The sequence below is a fragment of the Schistocerca cancellata genome, chromosome 1 (assembly GCF_023864275.1).
Source record: "Schistocerca cancellata isolate TAMUIC-IGC-003103 chromosome 1, iqSchCanc2.1, whole genome shotgun sequence".
Classification (NCBI taxonomy): Eukaryota; Metazoa; Arthropoda; class Insecta; order Orthoptera; family Acrididae; genus Schistocerca; species Schistocerca cancellata.
In genome coordinates, this window is record NC_064626.1 from 514,010,061 (window position 1) to 514,029,212 (window position 19,152).

Below are 19,152 nucleotides of genomic sequence, written 5' to 3' on the forward strand. Positions count from 1 at the left end.
AATAAGTAATACATTAGTTGACAAAATTTATGACTGGTAGCCGTAATTAAAAAAAAAACCTTTACATATTTCGTGAGACAGTCACGGTCGAAAAATAGTCAAAATGGCTTCAAAAGGGATACAATTGCTGGTCCAACAGTACTCTCCACACTGTATTCTTCAAAATATGTATTTTGCGGGAAGTTTACGTGTACTTACTGATGAATCTTCTTCACGTTCTGAAAGCATCTCTTCAGATTTTCTTGTGTAATCATTTCTGTGACCATCTCTCTAAGGCCTGAACGAATCAGCTTCTCGCACGTTTCTATTCACGACCATTAGTTTCTTATAATTAGAAAGATACCTGACCTGAGTGATATGCTCCTCAGTTTGATCCTAACGAACTAGCCGTGTAAAATTAAATCTAAAAAATTAAAGTAAATCATTCAGTTGAAATGTCCAGGTCCTCCAACCATAAGCAATAGGCGATGCCCCTGGTGCGCGCTGGTTCTTATCAAATAACGTTTCCAGTGCTCGCGGCGGTTGAGTTTTCAAGTAGTCTATTAACTTCAAGGAGGTAATCTTTTATTGAACTTGGGTGATAGAATTAGCACCAGTCTAATCTGCTTACTCACGGAACATGTGGAGAGCAAGTACTCGGTTCTCTGCACACTCAGCTTCTCGCACATGTGTTTCCATTGTCAGCCGGCCTGAGTGGCCGTGCGGTTCTAGGCGCTACAGTCTGGAACCGCGTGACCGCTGCGGTCGCAGGTTCGAATCCTGCCTCGGGCATGGATGTGTGTGATGTCCTTAGGTTAGTTAGGTTTAAGTAGTTCTAAGTTCTAGGGGACTGATGACCACAGCAGTTAAGTCCCATAGTGCTCAGAGCCATTTGAACCATTTTTTTTTGTTTCCATTGTCTCCTGCTTTGAACCATCTGGTACAATCGTGTTCCAGCCGCCATCTTCACGTCATCAAGACGTCTCTTTCCGGGCCTTCCATTGTCTCTCCTGTGGTTCCGTGGTCTCCGGTGAACAATTACAGGGATCCACCTCCTCTGATCTTGTCGAGTTACATGTCCGACCCATTGGCACTTTAGTCTTAGAATTTTCTGTAGTATGCCTGTTACCTCTGCTCTCCATCAAATACAAGGGACAGTTAAATGAAGACGAAGCAAATGGAAAAATAGTAAGTAAACAATTTATTGTCTGATAAGTAATGCCCATAACCGTTAATACATTTATCCCACTGTGAGACAAGACGGTCAGTCTTGTCTGACGGTCAGTCTTGTCTGATAAGTAATGCCGATAACCGTTAATACGTTTATCCCACTGTGAGACAAGACGGTCAGTGCCTTCACGGAAAAATGTTTGCGGTTGTCTACGGAACGATTACTGCAACCGGGGCGCACTTCTTCGTCCAAGCAAATTGGCGACCACGAATGTCTCTCTTTAGGGCTCCAGAAATATGGAAATCCACGTGCACGCTTTCCAAAAATTGAACCGCTTCATCAGATCCAAACGCCCAGAAATGTTGAAGGACGGCATCATTCTGTTGTAGGATAGTACTCAGCTACATGTTGCCAAGGGGAAGCCCTTATACATCCTCCATACAGTCCCGACCTCTCCCCATGCGATTTACATACTTTGCTGTCGATTTGCTTCGGACGAACAGGTCCACGCCTGGGTACAATGATAGTTCTCTTGGTAAACGCAAACATTCTTTCCTGATGAAGGCATTGACCGTCTGGTCTCGCAGTTGGATAAGTGTATTAACAGTTGTAGCCATTACTTTTGAAAAACCAAACAGTTTACTTACTGTTTAGGATTCCGTACCTCTATCGGGAAAAACGGAACCCTTGTAAGACACTTTGTTGGCAGTTTGTCTCTCCGAAACCATTTTTCCCGTGAACGGATGGGCATATCAAGTTGAAATTTGTGACACACACTAAATTCTACGGTCCCTTGGCGATGTATAAATAAAAGGTTCTAAGTCAATGCACTTAAAAGATACGACCTTTTACGAGTATGTCACATATTTTGATGCTTGTAAACTCACTCATTAAAACTTATAGGTACTTCCCATTGAGGTAGGATCATGACATTTGGCAAGCAGAAAGGTTTCCCACGACAACTAAAGGAAAAGAATCCGTACATTGTTAATTTGTAATTATATCACATGAAGAAAGCATTTCTTTTGTTAGTCCTGGAATCCCTGGGACGGATGTCTTGCCAGTACCAGTGTCTGCCACAGACAAAAATGATGAAAATCCTCGATTCCTGGAATGGATGAGCAGAGTACACACATAATTCAGTTTGTACGGAACCCTCAGTGCGCAAGTCCTCCTCGCGGCTGGCCAATGTTTTCCTTTCTATCTCGTTTCCATTTCACTGCCTCTCATACATTTGGACTTCCAAAATCAATAATTTCTCATTAGAGTACTGAAACGGAAATAATTTGAAAAACAAAAGATCAAACAAAGCAAAAAGAGTGTGATCTCGTGCTACCAGAAGGATTAAAATGGGTAAAAAATGTAGTGTAGCAGACATTATTACTTCCTGTATAATGACAATGTAAGACAAGAAACACGTCAGGTAGAAATTAACCTTGTCTTCTAACGCCCTTTTCGTCATATTACAGAAACATAAAATTTTCTCCTTCTGCGTCTTTCATGATGTAGTGAAGCCTTGGGAAGCAATTAAGCTATGGTCCCACCTTCTTCTTTATTCTCTTTACTGCGCAACAGCAGTGCCTGCTACGCTTCCAAACACACTTTTTAATGAGATTTCGGCTTCCTAGTTTGCCTCTTTTGGTACAAATTTAATAGTATTGCATGGAGTAACAAGTGTCTAATTACGAAGAGCTTTTGCCGCGCCTTCAGTGGTCGAAGACTCCGGTGCCATGCTACATACTAAGAGACAGCAATGAGTACGTTCGAAATGTCCAGGTGGACAGAGAACAGGCAATAGACTCCGTTGGTCCATCATTATATAGATGGTTGTGGGTTCACGGCTGTTCAGTAAGGCCACCTTACTGACCTGCAGGAAGAGTCCCACCTCTGGTCCATTCAAAATAGAGGCCAGAATTCAGTGACTGGTATCCGTAGATTACTTCTTGACACAGCGATCTCTTTGATTATCACTTGCCCACGCCACTAACTGAATGCTGGCCTCTATTTTGAGTGGAGCAGAGAAGGGATTCTTCGTACAAGTTGCACAGAAGGCCTGAAGATGGCGTAATGTAGCCCAGAAACTGGTTGCTTAAATAAAATAACGACTTGAAATAGACGACTGAAGGTGTTAGGATTCGACATTTTACAGTCGGTTGAGGCGGTCGACCATTCGGAACAAAAGGATGGACTCGTCCAGCGCACACGACGAAAATTCGTTTCTACGCATTGTCCAAGTTATCTTGCCCGAACTGTACCTTCTAACACCCAAACCTCGAGATGTCAGATACTCAGATCGGTTCCAAACGTTGTACGTCGATAGAGAATCAACCAAAACACCGATGTAGCTCGTGCCACGTACTGTCGTCCAGTAGAACACTTCTAAACTGTAATTAAAAATAACTCCAGAACTACGGAGCACAGCGAAACCATATCTGTGAGCACCTATCTATAGATCTCGCGTGGGTGAATTGGTTCGTCGTACCTGAGGTCCCGCGTTCAAGTCTCACTGATGACGATTTTTTTGAACTGTTTACGCATGAAACTTACATGGGAGAACATTTTCCTGACATGTAAAACGACTTTTCGGAGTTTGCAGCTCTGTTCTTTTGGCAGTCCGCTTTCGCTTCGTTAGTTAAAAGTGACAAACTACGGAGTAAATTTGTATAGACAGGTGTGGTGTTCTATGGGACATGTGCGACAGAACAGACACCACTCGTGATGAATCAGGTAGTGCATTTCTAGTTTCAGAGAATAAACAGCAATAAAAATAATGCGAACAGCAGAGTAAAGAAACAACTGCATCACACTTCCCCACGTGTGATGCAATAGTTTCTTTATTTTTTCTGTTCTGACTTTATAATGTGTAAACCTACAAATGTACTCTATAGGTTTACTACTTTCAAAGAAACGAAGTGGAAGCAGGCTGTCATGAGAACTTTGCTGTAAACTCCAAATAGCCCTTTTATATATCATAAATATGTTGTTCCATGTAACACTTTTACGCATAATACACTACTGGCCATTAAAATTGCTACACCAAGAAGAAATGTAGATGATAAACGGGTATTCATTGGACAAATATATTATACTAGAACTCACATGTGATTACATTTTCACGCAATTTGGGTGCATAGATCCTGAGAAATCAATACCCAGAACAACCACGTCTGGCCGTAATAACGGCATTGAGTCAAACAGAGCTTGGATGACGTGTACAGGTTACATCTGCCCATGCAGCTTCAACACGATTCCACAGTTCATCAAGAGTAGTGACTGGCGTATTCTGACGAGCCAGTTGCGCGGTCACCATTGACCAGACGTTTTCAATTGGTGAGAGATCTGGAGAATGTGCTGGCGAGGGCAGCAGTCGAACATTTTCTGTATCCAGAAAGGCCCATACCGGACCTGCAACATGCGGTCGTGCATTGTCCTGCTGAAATGTAGGGTTTCGCAGGGATCGAATGAAGGGTAGAGCCACGGGTAATAACACATCTGAAATGTAACGACCACTTTTCAAAGTGCCGTCAATGCAAACAAGAGGTGACCGAGACGTGTAACCAATGGCACCCCGTACCATCACGCCGGGTGATACGCCAGTATGGCGATGACGAATACACGCTTACGCTTCGAATGTGCGTTCACCGCGATGTCGCCAAACACGGATGCGATCATCACGATGCTGTAAACAGAAACTGGATTCATCCGAAAAAATGACGTTTTGCCATTCGTGCACCCAACGTCGTTGAGTACACTATCGCAGGCGCTCCTGTCTGTGATGCAGCGTCAAGGGTAACTGCAGCCTTGGTCTCCGAGCTGATAGTCCATGCCGCAGCAAACGTCGTCGAACTGTTCGTACATATGGTCGTTGTCTTGCAAACGTCCCCATCTGTTGACTCAGGGATCGAGACGTGGCTGCACGATCCGTTACAGCGATGCGGTTAAGATGCCTGTCATCTCGACTGCTAGTGATACGAGGCCGTTGGGATCGAGCACGGCGTTCCGTATTACCCTCCTGAACCCACCGATTCCATATTCTGCTAACTGTCATTGGATCTCGACCAACGCGAGCAGCAATGGCGCGATACGATAAACCGCAATCGCGATAGGCTACAATCCTACCTTCATCAAAGTAGGAAACGTGATCGTTCGCATTTCTCCTCCTTACACGAGGCATCAAGACAACGTTTCTGAGAAATCGGTTGGAAACTTTCTTAATGTCAGCACGTTGTAGATGTCGCCACCGGTGCAACCTTGTGTGAATGCCGTGAAAAGCTAATCATTTGCGTATCACAGCATCTTCTTCCTGTGGTTTAAATTTCACGTCAGTAGCATGTCATCTTCGTGGTGTAGCAATTTTAATGGCCAGTAGTGTATAATAAGAAAAAATCGGAGTTTTGGTTGATACTATATATACGTACAACGTTTGGTACCGATCCGTGTGTCTGACATTTGGAGGTTTGGGTGCGAGTGGTTCATTTTCCGACTATACGCTCCACACCTAAAAATACGAAGTTCAGTGTCCTCTGCGGCAGGTACAATTTAAAATGTAAAGATTTGGGACACCCCGTAGGTACAGTGATCTACTAAAGCAGTGTTGTCGTTACGTGGACCGCCGAGTTGCAGCAGCGGGCACTGCGGTGCAGGGCTGCCCTCCCTCACCCAGGTAGTCCTCGCCCTCGACGACGTCGAGCGCCAGCTTGGGGAAGCACTTGATGAGGGTGCGCGCGAGGCGCGTGTGCAGCCGCGTGTCGCAGATGATGAGCACGTGCAGCAGCGTCTCGCCCAGGCTGCCGCGGTACTGCATCTGCCAGCACGCCTCGTGGTCCTCCCAGCGCGCCAGCGGGTCGTGCGCCGACAGCGACGCCTCGATCGGCAGCACCACCTGTGGGAGGGAACAGGCCAGGCGGCTACAGCGTAGCACTGCACAGTCACAACATCACCACTCTCGCATCCTGGCCAGAAACTGAAGTCTGCAACAGCACAGAGGGCGCTAGTGAGTCCCATTAGCGGTGCGTCGTTTTCTTTTTTTCCCCCTTAGAATGTATTTACGCTATATTTAGAGTAAAAGAGGATTTTAGTACATTGAATCTTCTAACCGATGCCGTTTCATGATATTCGAGGCCTTAGCTACAGTCACAACAGCAAGAACTTCGGACAACAACTGAAAAACAGAGAAACGAAATAATTCTACGATCGACTGGTTCCGCAAAGGGAAAATGTACGGCACTGAGCACACTGGAGCGAAGAGGACTGTCTTATTGTCTATGAATAGTGAAGTCATACGTTCCGACAGTATCATGACAACATTGACGTAACTATCAGTTCTCTGGAACAACGACTTACCTCAGTCGTTCTTGTTGTTGTTGTTTTCAACTTAGTCCAAAGACTGGTCTGATGCAGCTCTCCGTGCTAGTATATCCTGCGCAACCCTCTTCATCCCCGAATAACTGTGGCTCTGAGCACTATGGGACTTAACATCCGTGGTCATCAGTCCCCTAGAACTTAGAACTACTTAAACTTAACTAACCTAAGGACATCACACACATCCATGCCCGAGGCAGGATTCCAACCTGCGTCCGTAACGGCCGCTCGGTTCCAGACTGTAGCGCCTAGAACCGCACGGCCAATCCGGCCGGCCATTCCTATTCCTTTCCGCTTCAGTTCCTTATATATACAGGGTGGTTCATTGATCGTGACCGGGCCAAACATCTCACGAAATAAGCGTCAAACGAAAAAACTACAAACAACGAAACTCGTCTAGCTTGAAGGGGGAAACCACATGGCGCTATGTTTGGCCCGCAAGATGGGGTTGCCATACGTCGAACGGATGTCAACTGCGTTTTTTTTAAATAGGAACCCCCATTTTTTATTACATATTCGTGTAGTAGATAAAAAATATGAATGTTTCAGTTGGACCACTTTTTTCGCTTTGTGATAGATGGCGCTGTAATAGTCACAAACGTGTAAGTACGTGGTATCACGTAACATTTCGATAGTGCCGACAGTATTTGCTTCGTGATACATTACCCGTGTTAAACTGGACCGTTTACCAATTGCGGAAAAGGTCGATATAGTGTTGATGTATGGCTATTGTGATCAAAATGCCCAACGGGCGTGTGCTATGTATGCTGCTCGGTATCCTGGACGACATCATCCAAGTGTCCGGACTGTTCCCCAGATAGTTACGTTATTTAAGGAAATAGGAAGTTTTCAGCCACATGTGAAACGTCAACCACGACCTACAACAAATGATGATGCCCAAGTAGGTGTTTTAGCTGCTGTCGCGGCTAATCTCCACATCAGTAGCAGACAAATTGCGCGATAATTGGGAATCTCAAAAATGTCGGTTTCGAGAATGCTACATCAACATCGATTGCACCCGTACCATATTTCTATGCAGCAGGAATTGCATGGCGACGACTTTGAACGTCGTGTACAGTTCTGCCACTGGGCACAAGGGAAATTACGGGGCGATGACAGATTTTTTGCACGCGTTCTATTCAGCGACGAAGCGTCATTCACCAACAGCGGTAAGGTAAACCGGTATAATATGCACTGTTGGGTAACGGAAAATCCACGATGACTGCGACAAGTGGAACATCAGCGACCTTGGAGGGTTAATGTATGGTGCGGCATTATGGGAGGAAGGATAATTGGCCCCCATTTTATCGATGGAAATCTAAATCGTGCATTGTATGCTGATTTCCTACGTAATGTTCTACCGATGTTACTACAAGATTTTTCACCGCATGACAGAATGGCGATGTACTTCCAACATGAAGGATGTCCGGCACATAGCTCGCGTGCGGTTGAAGCGTTATTGAATAACATATTTCATAACAGGTGGATTGGTCGTCGAAGCACGTTCCCCGGATCTGACGTCCCCGGATTTCTTTTTGTGGGGAAAGTTGAAGGATATTTGCTATCGTGATCCACCGACAACGCCTGACAACATGCGTCAGCACATTGTCAATGCATGTGCGAACATTACGGAAGGCGAACTACTCGCTGTTGAGAGGAATGTCGTTACACGTATTGCCAAATGCATTGTGGTTGACGGACATCATTTTGAGCATTTATTGCATTAATGTGGTATTTGCAAGTAATCACGCTGTAACAGCATGCGTTCTCAGAAATGGTAAGTTCACAAAGGTACATGTATCACATTGGAACAACCGAAATAAAACGTTCAAACGTACCTACGTTCTGTATTTTAATTTAAAAAACCTACCTGTTACCAACTATTCGTCTAAAATTGTGAGAGCATAAGGGAACAATTGACAAGAATGAGGGAAAGAAATACAGCAGAAGAAGAATGGGTAGCTTTGAGGGATGAAGTAGTGAAGGCAGCAGGGGATCAAGTAGGTAAAAAGACGAGGGCTAGTAGAAATCCTTGGGTAACAGAAGAAATACTGAATTTAATTGATGAAAGGAGAAAATATAGAAATGCAGTAAATGAAGCACGGAAAAAGGAATACAAACGTCTCAAAAATGAGATCGACAGGAAGTGCAAAATGGCTAAACAGGGATGGCTAGAGGACAAATGTAAGGATGTAGAGGCTTATCTCACTAGGGGTCAGATAGATACTGACTACAGAAAAATTAAAGAGACCTTTGGAGAAAAGAGAACCACTTGTATGAATATCAAGGGCTCAGACGGAAATCCAGTTCTAAGCAAAGAAGGGAGAGCAGAAAGGTGGAAGGAGTATATAGAGGGTTTATACAAGGGCGATGTACTTGAGGACAATATTATAGAAATGGAAGCTAATGTAGATGAAGACGAAATGGGAGATAAGATACTGCGTGAAGAGAGTGACAGAGCACTGAAAGACCTGAGTCGAAACAAGGCCCCGGGAGTAGACAACATTCCATTAGAACTACTGACAGCATTGGGAGAGCAAGTCCTGACAAAACTCTACCATCTGGTGAGCAAGATGTATGAGACAGGCGAAATACCCTCAGACTTCAAGAGTAATATAATAATTCCAATCCCAAAGAAAGCAGGTGTTGACTGATGTGAAAATTACCGAACTATCAGTTTAATAAGTCACGGCTGCAAAATACTAACACGAATTCTTTACTGACGAATGGAAAAACTGGTAGAAGCCGACATCGGGGAAGATCTGTTTGGATTCCGTAGAAATATTATAACACGTGAGGCAATACTGACCTTCCAACTTATCTTAGAAGAAAGATTAACGAAAGGCAAACCTACGTTTCTAGCATTTGTAGACTTGGAGAAAGCTTTTGACAATGTTCACTGGAATACTCTCTTTCAAATTCCAAAGGTGGCAGGGGTAAAATACAGGAAGCGAAAGGCTATTTACAATTTGTACAGAAACCAGATGGCAGTTATAAGAGTCGAGGGAAATGAAAGGGAAGCAGTGGTTGGGAAGGGAGTGAGACAGGGTTGTAGCCTCTCCCCGATGTTATTCAATCTCTATATTGAGCAAGCAGTGAAGGAAACAAAAGAAAAATTCGGAGTAGGTATTAAAATACATGGAGAAGTAATAAAAACTTTGAGGTTCGCCGATGACATTGTAATTATGTCAGAGAGAGCAAAGGACTTGGAAGAGCAGTTGAACGGAATGGATAGTGTCTTGAAAGGAGGATGTAAGATGAACACCAACAAAAGCAAAACAAGGATAATGGAATGTAGTCGAATTAAGTCGGGTGATGATGAGGGAATTAGATTAGGAAATGAGAGACTTAAAGTAGTAAAGGAGTTTTGCTATTTGGGAAGCAAAATAACTGATGATGGTGGAAGTAGAGAGGATATAAAATGTAGACTGGCAATGGCGAGGAAAGCATTTCTGGAGAAGAGAAATTTGTTAACATCGAGTATAGATTGAAGTGTCAGGAAGTCGTTTCTGAAACTATTTGTATGGAGTGTAGCCATGTATGGAAGTGAAACATGGACGATAAATAGTTTGCACAAGAAGAGAATAGAAGCTTTCGAAATGTGGTGCTACAGAAGAATGCTGAAGATTATATGGGTAGATCACATAACTAATGAGAAAGTATTGAATAGGATTGGGGAGAAGAGAAGTTTGTGGCACAACTTGACTAGGTGAAGGGATCGGTTGGTAGGACATGTTCTGAGGCATCAAGGGATCACCAGTTTAGTATTGGAAGGCAGGGTGGAGGGTAAAAATCGTAGAGGGAGACGAAGAGATGAATACACTAAGCAGATTCAGAAGGATGTAGGTTGCAGTAGGTACTGGGAGATGAAGAAGCTTGCACAGGATAGAGTGGCATGGAGAGCTGCATCAAACCAGTCTCAGGACTGAAGACCACAACAAGAACAACAACAACATGTTTGTGACTATTACAGCACCATCTATCACAAAGCGAAAAAAGTGGTCACGTACTACACGAATATGCAATAAAAATGGGGTTTCCTATTTAAAAAAAAAACGCAGTTGATATCCGTTTGACCTATGGCAGCGGCATCTAGGGGGCCAACCATAGCGTCATCTGGTTTCCCCCTTTAAGCTAGAGAAGTTTCGTTCTTTGTAGTTTTTTCGTCTGACGCTTATTTCGTGGGATAGTTGGTCCGGTCACGATCAATGGGCCACCCTGTATTCACCCCTTGGTCTCCCTTTACAATTTGTACCTCCCACTCTTCCCTCCAATACTAAAGTGGTGATTCCTTGATCTCTCAGAACCTGTCCTGTCAAACAATCTCTTCTATTAGTCAAGTTAGTCGAGTCTTGTCTCTCCAATTCTATTCAGTATCTCCTCATTAGTGACGTGATATACCCATCTAATCTTCAGCATTCTTCTTCAGCATAAGATTTCGAAAGCTTCTATTGTTTTCTTTTCCAAGCTGTTTAGCATCCGTGTTTCACCCCATACTTCGTTACACTCCAGCCAAATAGCTTCAGTAAAGACTACCTAACAGTCGAAACTTTATTCGATAGTAACAATTTTTTCTTCTCCATAAACGCTTTTCTTGCCATTGCCAGTCTACATTTTATAGCTTCTCTACCGCGGACTTCAATCAGTTATTTTGCTGCCTAAACAGCAAAACTTATCTACAAATTTGTCTCATTTCCTAATCTAATTCTCTCGGCGTCTCCTGATTTAATTCGACTACATTCCATTATCTTTGTCTTGCTTTTAATGATGTTCATCTTATATCTTCCTTTCAAGACACCGTCCGTTCCGTCCAACTGTTCTTCCCAGTCCATCGCTGTCTCTGACAGAACTGAAATGCCATGGGCAAAAATTTTTCTTTGCTTTCCTTTACTGCTTGTTCAGTGTACAGGGTGAATAACATCTGGGATAGGCTACAGCCCTGTCTCCCTTCCTTTTCAAGCATTGCTTCATTTTCATGTCCCTCCTCTCTTACAACTACCATCTGGTTCTGCAAAACTTGAACATAGCATTTCGCTCCCTGTATTTTATATCTGCTACCTTCAGAATTTCAAAGAGATTATTCCAGTCAACATTGTCGAAAGTTTTCTTTAAGCCTACAAATGATATAAACGTAGGTTGGCCTATCTTCTAAGATAAGCCGTAGGCTCAATATCGCCTCACATATTTCTAAGTTTCTCCGAAATCCAAACTGACCTTCCACAAGGTCGGCTTCTAACGTTTTCGCCATTGTTCTGTGAAGAATTCGTGTTAGTTCTTTGCAACCATGACATATTAAACTGATAGTTCGGCAATTTTCACACCTGGCAGATCGAGATACAGAGCTTCAAAAGTTTTAAATAATTTTTTTTATTCATTTCAAACTCTCGTACATGGACTAAATTTGAGTAAAATACATGGTTTCAGAATATGTGACATGATAGTGTAAAATGTAAGATTTACTGTCAGCTTTACATGTCAGTTAAGTCCTTGTTTCAGACAACGTCTCAATTACAATTGAAATCTAACACGAATAAAGTCTTACAGTTAGCAACTTGATATTTAGAACACGACTGCCTCAGCAGACTCCTAAACAGGAAGTAGACTGACGACTACATTGACAACTGCTGCGTTAACAAAGAAGTTGTAGCCAAACCGAGAAAAGTGGCGCAGCAGTAAGGCACTGTACATGTATTCAGAAGGAGGGGGAGGAGAAGGAAGAGGAGATTAGTGCTGAACGTCGCATCGAGAACAAGGTCATTAGAGACGGAGCACAAGCTCGGATTAGGGAAGGACGGAGAAGGAAAGCGGCCGTGCCCTTTCGAAACAACCATCCTGGAATTTGCCTTAAGCGATTTAGGGAAATCACGGAAAACCTAAATCAGGATGACAGGACGCGGGTTTGAACCTCGTCCTCCCGAATGCGGGTCCAGTGTGCTAACCACTGCGCTACTCCGCTAGGTCACGTGTTCAGGAGGATGGCGATTCAAATCCTCGTCTGACCAGCCAGAGGTTGTCCTTGATTTCTCTAAAGTACTAAAAGCGTTTTCTTGAAGAGGGCCAAGTGTATAGCGCTCAAAGGAGACGAGTCGAGAAGTAAAGTGAGTTATTTACGAAAAAAGCATTTATTCTCACTTTTTTGCCAGACTTATGAAACACTCGTATTTTTCTGCCTTGTGGCTAAATTGTTGGGGAGAGGAAATCATGAGAGTACTCGCCCTTTCACCCTAGGCAGAGAGTAACAATTCCGTCTGCGTCCTGGGCTGGCGACGGACAAGTGGCCCAGCTTGACTGCTGCCAACAGGTGGGCGTCTCTTGCCTCTGTAAAGAACTCTGTCCGTTACGCTTCCAGTTCTCTTGGGGAGGAACTTCTGAGACCAGTCGCTGATCTCGACATGAGAGAGCTAGTAGCCCGGCACTGCGGCTAGCGATTGCCACGCCAAGACATGTTCCTCCAGTTCTGCAGAAGTAAGTTGTCGGTAGCGTTTCAATTTTCTGAACAAAGGGATGCAATAACAGACTGGCGCTATGCTGGCCGCTTATCAGCTATCTATCTTCTTACATGGGAATTTTCGGTTGGTTATTTTCAAAATTCTCTGTACAGAGGGATTCGAAGGTCTCATTGGGTAATCACTGCTTACGTGTCTTGATCACAGCTTACGTGTCTTGATTAGCTGCTGCAAATCTGTGTCCAGTTCTTTTTTCATGGGGACGCTGGGAAGAGTACAGAAGCGATGTTTTTAGACGTTCTGCCACCTGATCTCGATGAGCACAGACTCTCCCTTCAGCCTCTGCCATCAGATTTCGATGGACACAGACTCTGTCTTCAGACTTTGGCAGCAGATTCCGACCAGCACTCTTTGATTTAGATTATGGTGGCGACTCTCCGTCTGGTATTGTTGCTTAGCTCCAGTGATCACTGTAGATCGAAGGAGGATAGTATTTAGGTTCGAGTAGGTTTTATTGATCCTTAAGGGATTTTATAGACACGAAGTATTTATTCAGTACCACATTAATTATTTCATTACTTTCTCACTAGTCAAACAAGCATGTGACCATTTGCACCAATCTTCTACTACTGATAACATAGCCAAGCTCAGTAACCGTGCCTGATTCATTGCAGAACGCAAATACGGGGGGTGTTAAATAAATAACGCTACACGTTTTCTTGAAAGAAGGTTGGTTTTATTCAGGATTCCAATATACCAAATAATTCCCCACTCTTTTGGCTGCAAAACCTTACTTTTCCATATAATATTCATTCAATGATAGGACTTCACTCCACTTTACTGGAAAGGCCTGTATGCCCGCATGGCACAATTGCTCGACGTCGGAGACAAAGTCTTGCTGCGTCAGTAACCTCCCCATCACCCACGTATCGTTTCCCGCTTAGAGCATCCTTCATCGGGCCAAACACATGGAAGTCGCTCCAATGTTGCAGGAACCACAGCTGTGTACCGCCGGCCGGCAAGCGGGAGATCGGACATGTTTGGACTATTTTATTGCGATGATGATAGACGCCTTGCAAAACGACTCACAGCCCGTTTTATATACTGTGTGGTCCACCTGAAGTTTCGGATGAGATTATCTCGAAAACTATACATGGGGTAAACATAGTGGGTAAGACAAGTTCGTAAGCTCAAAGGGGGACATCTAATGATACCACACGTGACCTCCAGCCCCCGCCCCCTTGGGAGGGGCGGGGGGCAACTTTTAAATATTAAATGGAAACACGCATTTTTTTTTATCACAGATCCGGTTTCTCCATAACAAAGTAATCAAATTTTGTCTGAAACATTTTTAAACCATTGACAGATGGCGCTGAAATAGAGAAAAAAGTAAAACTGGGGAAGAGCTCTGATTTATTTAGAATTATCCGAGAAATACTCATCAAATCGATAAAAAATTGGCACCAATTCTTTCGTTACGCCAAATTAATCTATTTTTATGCAAAATGTACTGTATCCTACTTTTAGCGTTACCCAGGAATAACGACATGGACGTAGTAGCATGATGTTCCCATGGGGTGCTTCATTAGTGTGAGTCCCCTTGCCTCTCACAATTTGGGGTGCTTAAATAATGAAATTAGCCACGAAGAAATTGTTCAAAATTATCCCCATTTGCTTCAATGCATAAAGTCAATCGTCTGCGAAAGTTGTCCACAGTTTCGAGCAGCACATCCCGTGGTATGGCTGCACACGCTCTTCGAATGCGTTGCTTCATATCGTTTATGGTTGTGGGCTGTCTTTCATAAACAATATTTTTAAATAACCCCACAAGAAAAAAATCAAGAGATGTTAGGTCTGGTGAACGTGGAGGCCACTGAATTGGTCCGCCGCGTCCTGTCCACCGACCAGGGTACCGTAAATTTAAAACGTTCCGCACATTTTTAGCATAATGGGGAGCTGCTCCGTCCTGTTGGAACCAAATTCGTTGCCTAGTTTCTGAATCAACATCTTCCATTAGCTCCAACAAATCATCGCGGAGAAAATGTAAATAAGATTCCCCAGTAATTTCGGTCAAAAAATACAATTCTATCAAGTAACTGTTTAAAATTCCATACCAGATCATTAACGACTATTCGTGTTGATTGTCAACGAGTCTGTGCGAATGTAGATTGACAGGGGACCAATAATGATAATCATGGCGATTTAATTCACCATTGTTTTTGAATGTGGCTTCATCGGTAACCATAACGTATCTAAAAAAATCATTGTCACCTCTTATCATTTACAACGCCCATTGGCAGAAATGCAATCGTATTTGCATATCTTTCGGCGTTAATGTCTGTGTCAGTGTGATATGATACACACGATATTTATGTGCCTTCAAAATCCTCAAAACAGTTGATTTCGGAATTCCAGTTTGTCTCTGAATCGCACGACTACTAATTTCGGGATCCAGTTGAACACAGGCGAGAACGGTAAGGGTACGAGTGTCATTTTCATTGTATTTGCGATGACGAGGTGGACGGTGCATGCATCCATTTCGAGCTCGTTGACTGCAATTTCGAATAATGTTTTCGCTTGGATGTCGCCTGTTTGGAAACGCTCCGCATACAATTGCGCAACTGCAGCGTAATTGTTATGGTATTCACCTAAAATTAACATCATATCAACAATCTCTGTAGGAGGATAGTGAGCCATGTTTCGCTAAAGAATAATTTACTTTCGTTAGTTGATGATTACGGTTCACAATCTGAAAGTCAAGTGACGTCTGATCGCTTTGCACACACCTTTATACTGAACCGTAGTTCGCAGTTTGGTCACGGTAGCGCCACAGTCGGGTGAGTAATGCAATTATAAACAGTTCCCTAACGATATTTTAATACCATTCCGCCTCCCTCCATCAAAAACTGTGGCGGGTAGGATACATTTTGTAAAAAAATACCTTAATTTGGCGTAACGAAAGAATTGGTGCACATTTTGTATCGATTTGATGCGTCCTTCTCGGATCATTCTAAATAAATCGGAGTTCTTCACCAATTTTAATTTTTCTCGATTTCAGCGCCATATGTTAATGGTTTAAAAATGTTTCAGACAAAACTTGATTACTTTTTTATGGAAAATCCGAATCTTCAATAAAAAATGGGGGTTTCCATTTAAGATTTAAAAGTTTCCCCCCGACCCACCCAAGGGGGTGGGGGCTGGGGGTCACGTGTAGTATCATTTGATGTCCCCCTTTAAGCTTAAGAACTTGTCTTACTCACTATGTTTACCCGATGTATAGTTTTCGAGATAATCTCACTCGCAACTTCAGATGGACCACCCTGTATTTAAGGAACTGAAGCGGAAAGGAAGAGGAATGCCACGAGGAGATGTCACAGAAAAAAATTAAAATGCTTACTTTTTAAGATTTTCATCACGGAATTAGACATGAACAAAGAAAGCATTGCTCTGTATGCGTCATAACTTACTTCGTTCCTTAAAAACAAAGTATCTTCTTCCTAACAGATGTTGACAACCACTGGGTAAATGAAGCGTAATTCTAAGTCTAGTTACGGGCTCTGTACCTCGTCCTCACATTGCTCGTCGAAATGTATCTTTACTGCCGTTGTTAATACACTGGACTAGAATTCCGGTGCATTATGGGTCAAATCCCGGTACAACCATCCAGCTTAAGATTTTTCGTAATTTTCTTGAGTCGCTTAACGCAAATGCTGGGATAGTTCCTTTCATAATGGGATGGCCGATTTCTTCCCACATGCTTCGCTAACCCGAGGTTGTGCTACGTCTCTAATGACCGTCATTGAAGGGACGCTAATCCCTAGCCTACCTTCCTTCCTTCCTTTTTGTTTCTTTACCGTTGTTATTCCTTTGTTAGATACATCTCTACTAGATGCCCCGTCTTTCACAGATTTTGAATTTTTATCGAATGATTCTTTCTGATAATTCTGTCCCTAGGATGTCGGTTGTAGCCGCGACGTTCATACTCTCAGACTTCGACGCCTTAGATTCTACGTTGATTCATTCTGTTAATTTACACTGAACAAGAAAACTATAGGATTTCATTATGTTTTTAGGACCTATTGCTACACCCAGTTCATTATATTTCTTACTCGTAAGAATTACACTTTTCAGATCCTCAACAACATCAATGAACCTCTTTGTAAGTCCATAAATGGGTCTAGTGTCCATAGAGTTACCTTAGAAGTGCTGACGCAACAAGTTTTTCAATCCCAACACCTTAGCATGCTATGGCGAAAAACTCTGGAGATGTTTTCAACTCTTTCTGGATAAAACGGACCTATATGGTTCTAGAAACCTTTTCAAGTCTCAAACAGCTATTATGTATATATGCAGACTGAAGCGACGACTGAAGACTTGTGTCAAGGCCAGGATTCGACCCGTCTCTCCTGCTCACTAGGCAGATACGCTAACCATTACGACGCCTTAACACAGTGGATTCGTACAGCGCCTTTAAGGGCTACGTTTGGACTTGATATTCCCTTGCATAAAACTGTATATACCCTCATGATGGATGCTCCGTTACTAGATCGGCCACAACATTTACTCATTTCTAGCCATTTTCGCTCCACAGATTTAATTAACTTGTCTTCAAGTCTCAGTACATACCGATCTTTGAAGTGATAGGTAAAGCTATGTGCAAAGTGAAAGTTGGTTCGAGCACTAGCCATGCTCCTATTTGAAGTAGTGTACTGCTGCCTGGCTCCATTCGATGAACTGACTTACCGTGCCTACAATTTAACGTGGACCACGGTGCAACTCGATATTTTTTTTCACATGAACGTACATTGCCAAAATTGAAAGAAGTGGTTGATTGGCACTTCAATTCGGATCCACTGAATAAACAAAACATAGGATTCGCACATGTTTACCTCTGAAGGTTTTCCAGAAGCATTTATTATTTCACCATAGCGAAATACTTGATTTGAGTGACAGACTTTACTAATTTCTCCATTTTTCCTTTTCATTTTCAGTTTTCCTTTCTTTCCTTCGTACATCACGAGTGCCTTTTCCTCGTATGTCCCTGAAACATGTCCCAGTCTACTTACGCCCTGCTGTTATCGCTGGATAGTATCCTTAATTGTGCTGTGATTATTTTCTGCGTATCTTCTGAGAGTAAACAACCAATAGCGACGTGACGCAGTTCTCAACAATACATTCGCCCACACAACGGCCCGTACCGTTGCTGAGCATTAGTCTGCGACGAGACGTTTGGCGAGCGACACGAATGTGTCGGTTCCTAGTCAGCAGGAAAGGAAACCGTGCAATACGGTAATAGCACAGAGCGGTGACAGCAGCAGAAGGTAAGCCGCCAACAAACTTCATTGTTCTGCCTATCCCTGACAACTGAAACACCGACATCAAATCGATTCACCTTTCTGCAAAAGCACCACATATATTATCACAGCACATATATGTAATGAATATGGTGGATTTTAATGTGTCAGTTTCATTCAGGGTAGTGTGATTTTACAAGTTAGTCATACAAACTTTTTCTTACGGTTTGTCTGAATCAGTTTATGTTGGAGAAAGTCATCCATTCTACTACGAAGTTACCGTGCCAAGTGCACTCACACATAAAGCAGGGCAGTCAACCGCTCACTTCCGCATCTCCGTCAGTAGTAAAATTTTCTAATCGCCCTCTGGTCCCGCAGTGAGGATACTTTATAAAGTAGGGAAATAATGTCACAAAATTCTTAACGCAGAGTTACAGCAAATTAAAGCATATAATAATAATTACTTACCAAGTGTTTTATGTCAAAACTTTACGAAAACCCAGTGAAAAGCCGGCCGGGGTGGCCGAGAGGTTCTAGGCGCTACAGTCTGGAACCGCGCGACCGCTACGGTCGCAGGTTCGAATCCTGCCTCGGGCATGGATGTGTGTGATGTCCTTAGGTTAGTTAGGTTTAAGTAGTTCTAAGTTATAGGGGACTGATGACCTCAGAAGTTAAGTCCCATAGTGCTCAGAGCCATTTGAACCATTTTGAACCCAGTGAAAATGTTTTTAAAACCCTTACCGCAGATTGCTCACTATGCAAGCTGGAACGGCTACTAGTGGGAAGTACGTACCAGATTGACAGCCACTGGCATGGATCATGTGACCAGTCGAGTGTATCACCACGGCGTCTTGAAAACAAGCTTTCTCCACGCACGAATCATAAGAAATAATATTTTTTG

The 19,152-nt window shown here is 43.1% G+C and overlaps 1 protein-coding gene across 1 annotated transcript in view; it reads right to left on the minus strand.

The window, feature by feature from the left end:
- LOC126187336 (transient receptor potential cation channel subfamily V member 5) overlaps nucleotides 1-19,152 on the minus strand; it is a gene marked incomplete at its 3' end in the record, with an annotated part of 212,325 nt that overhangs the window by 178,001 nt on the left and 15,172 nt on the right. Inside the window, exon 3 of the mRNA XM_049928398.1 lies at nucleotides 5,810-6,032. Within this exon, the coding sequence (XP_049784355.1) occupies nucleotides 5,810-6,032 (223 nt within the window). The remainder of the gene's footprint in view (nucleotides 1-5,809; nucleotides 6,033-19,152) is intronic.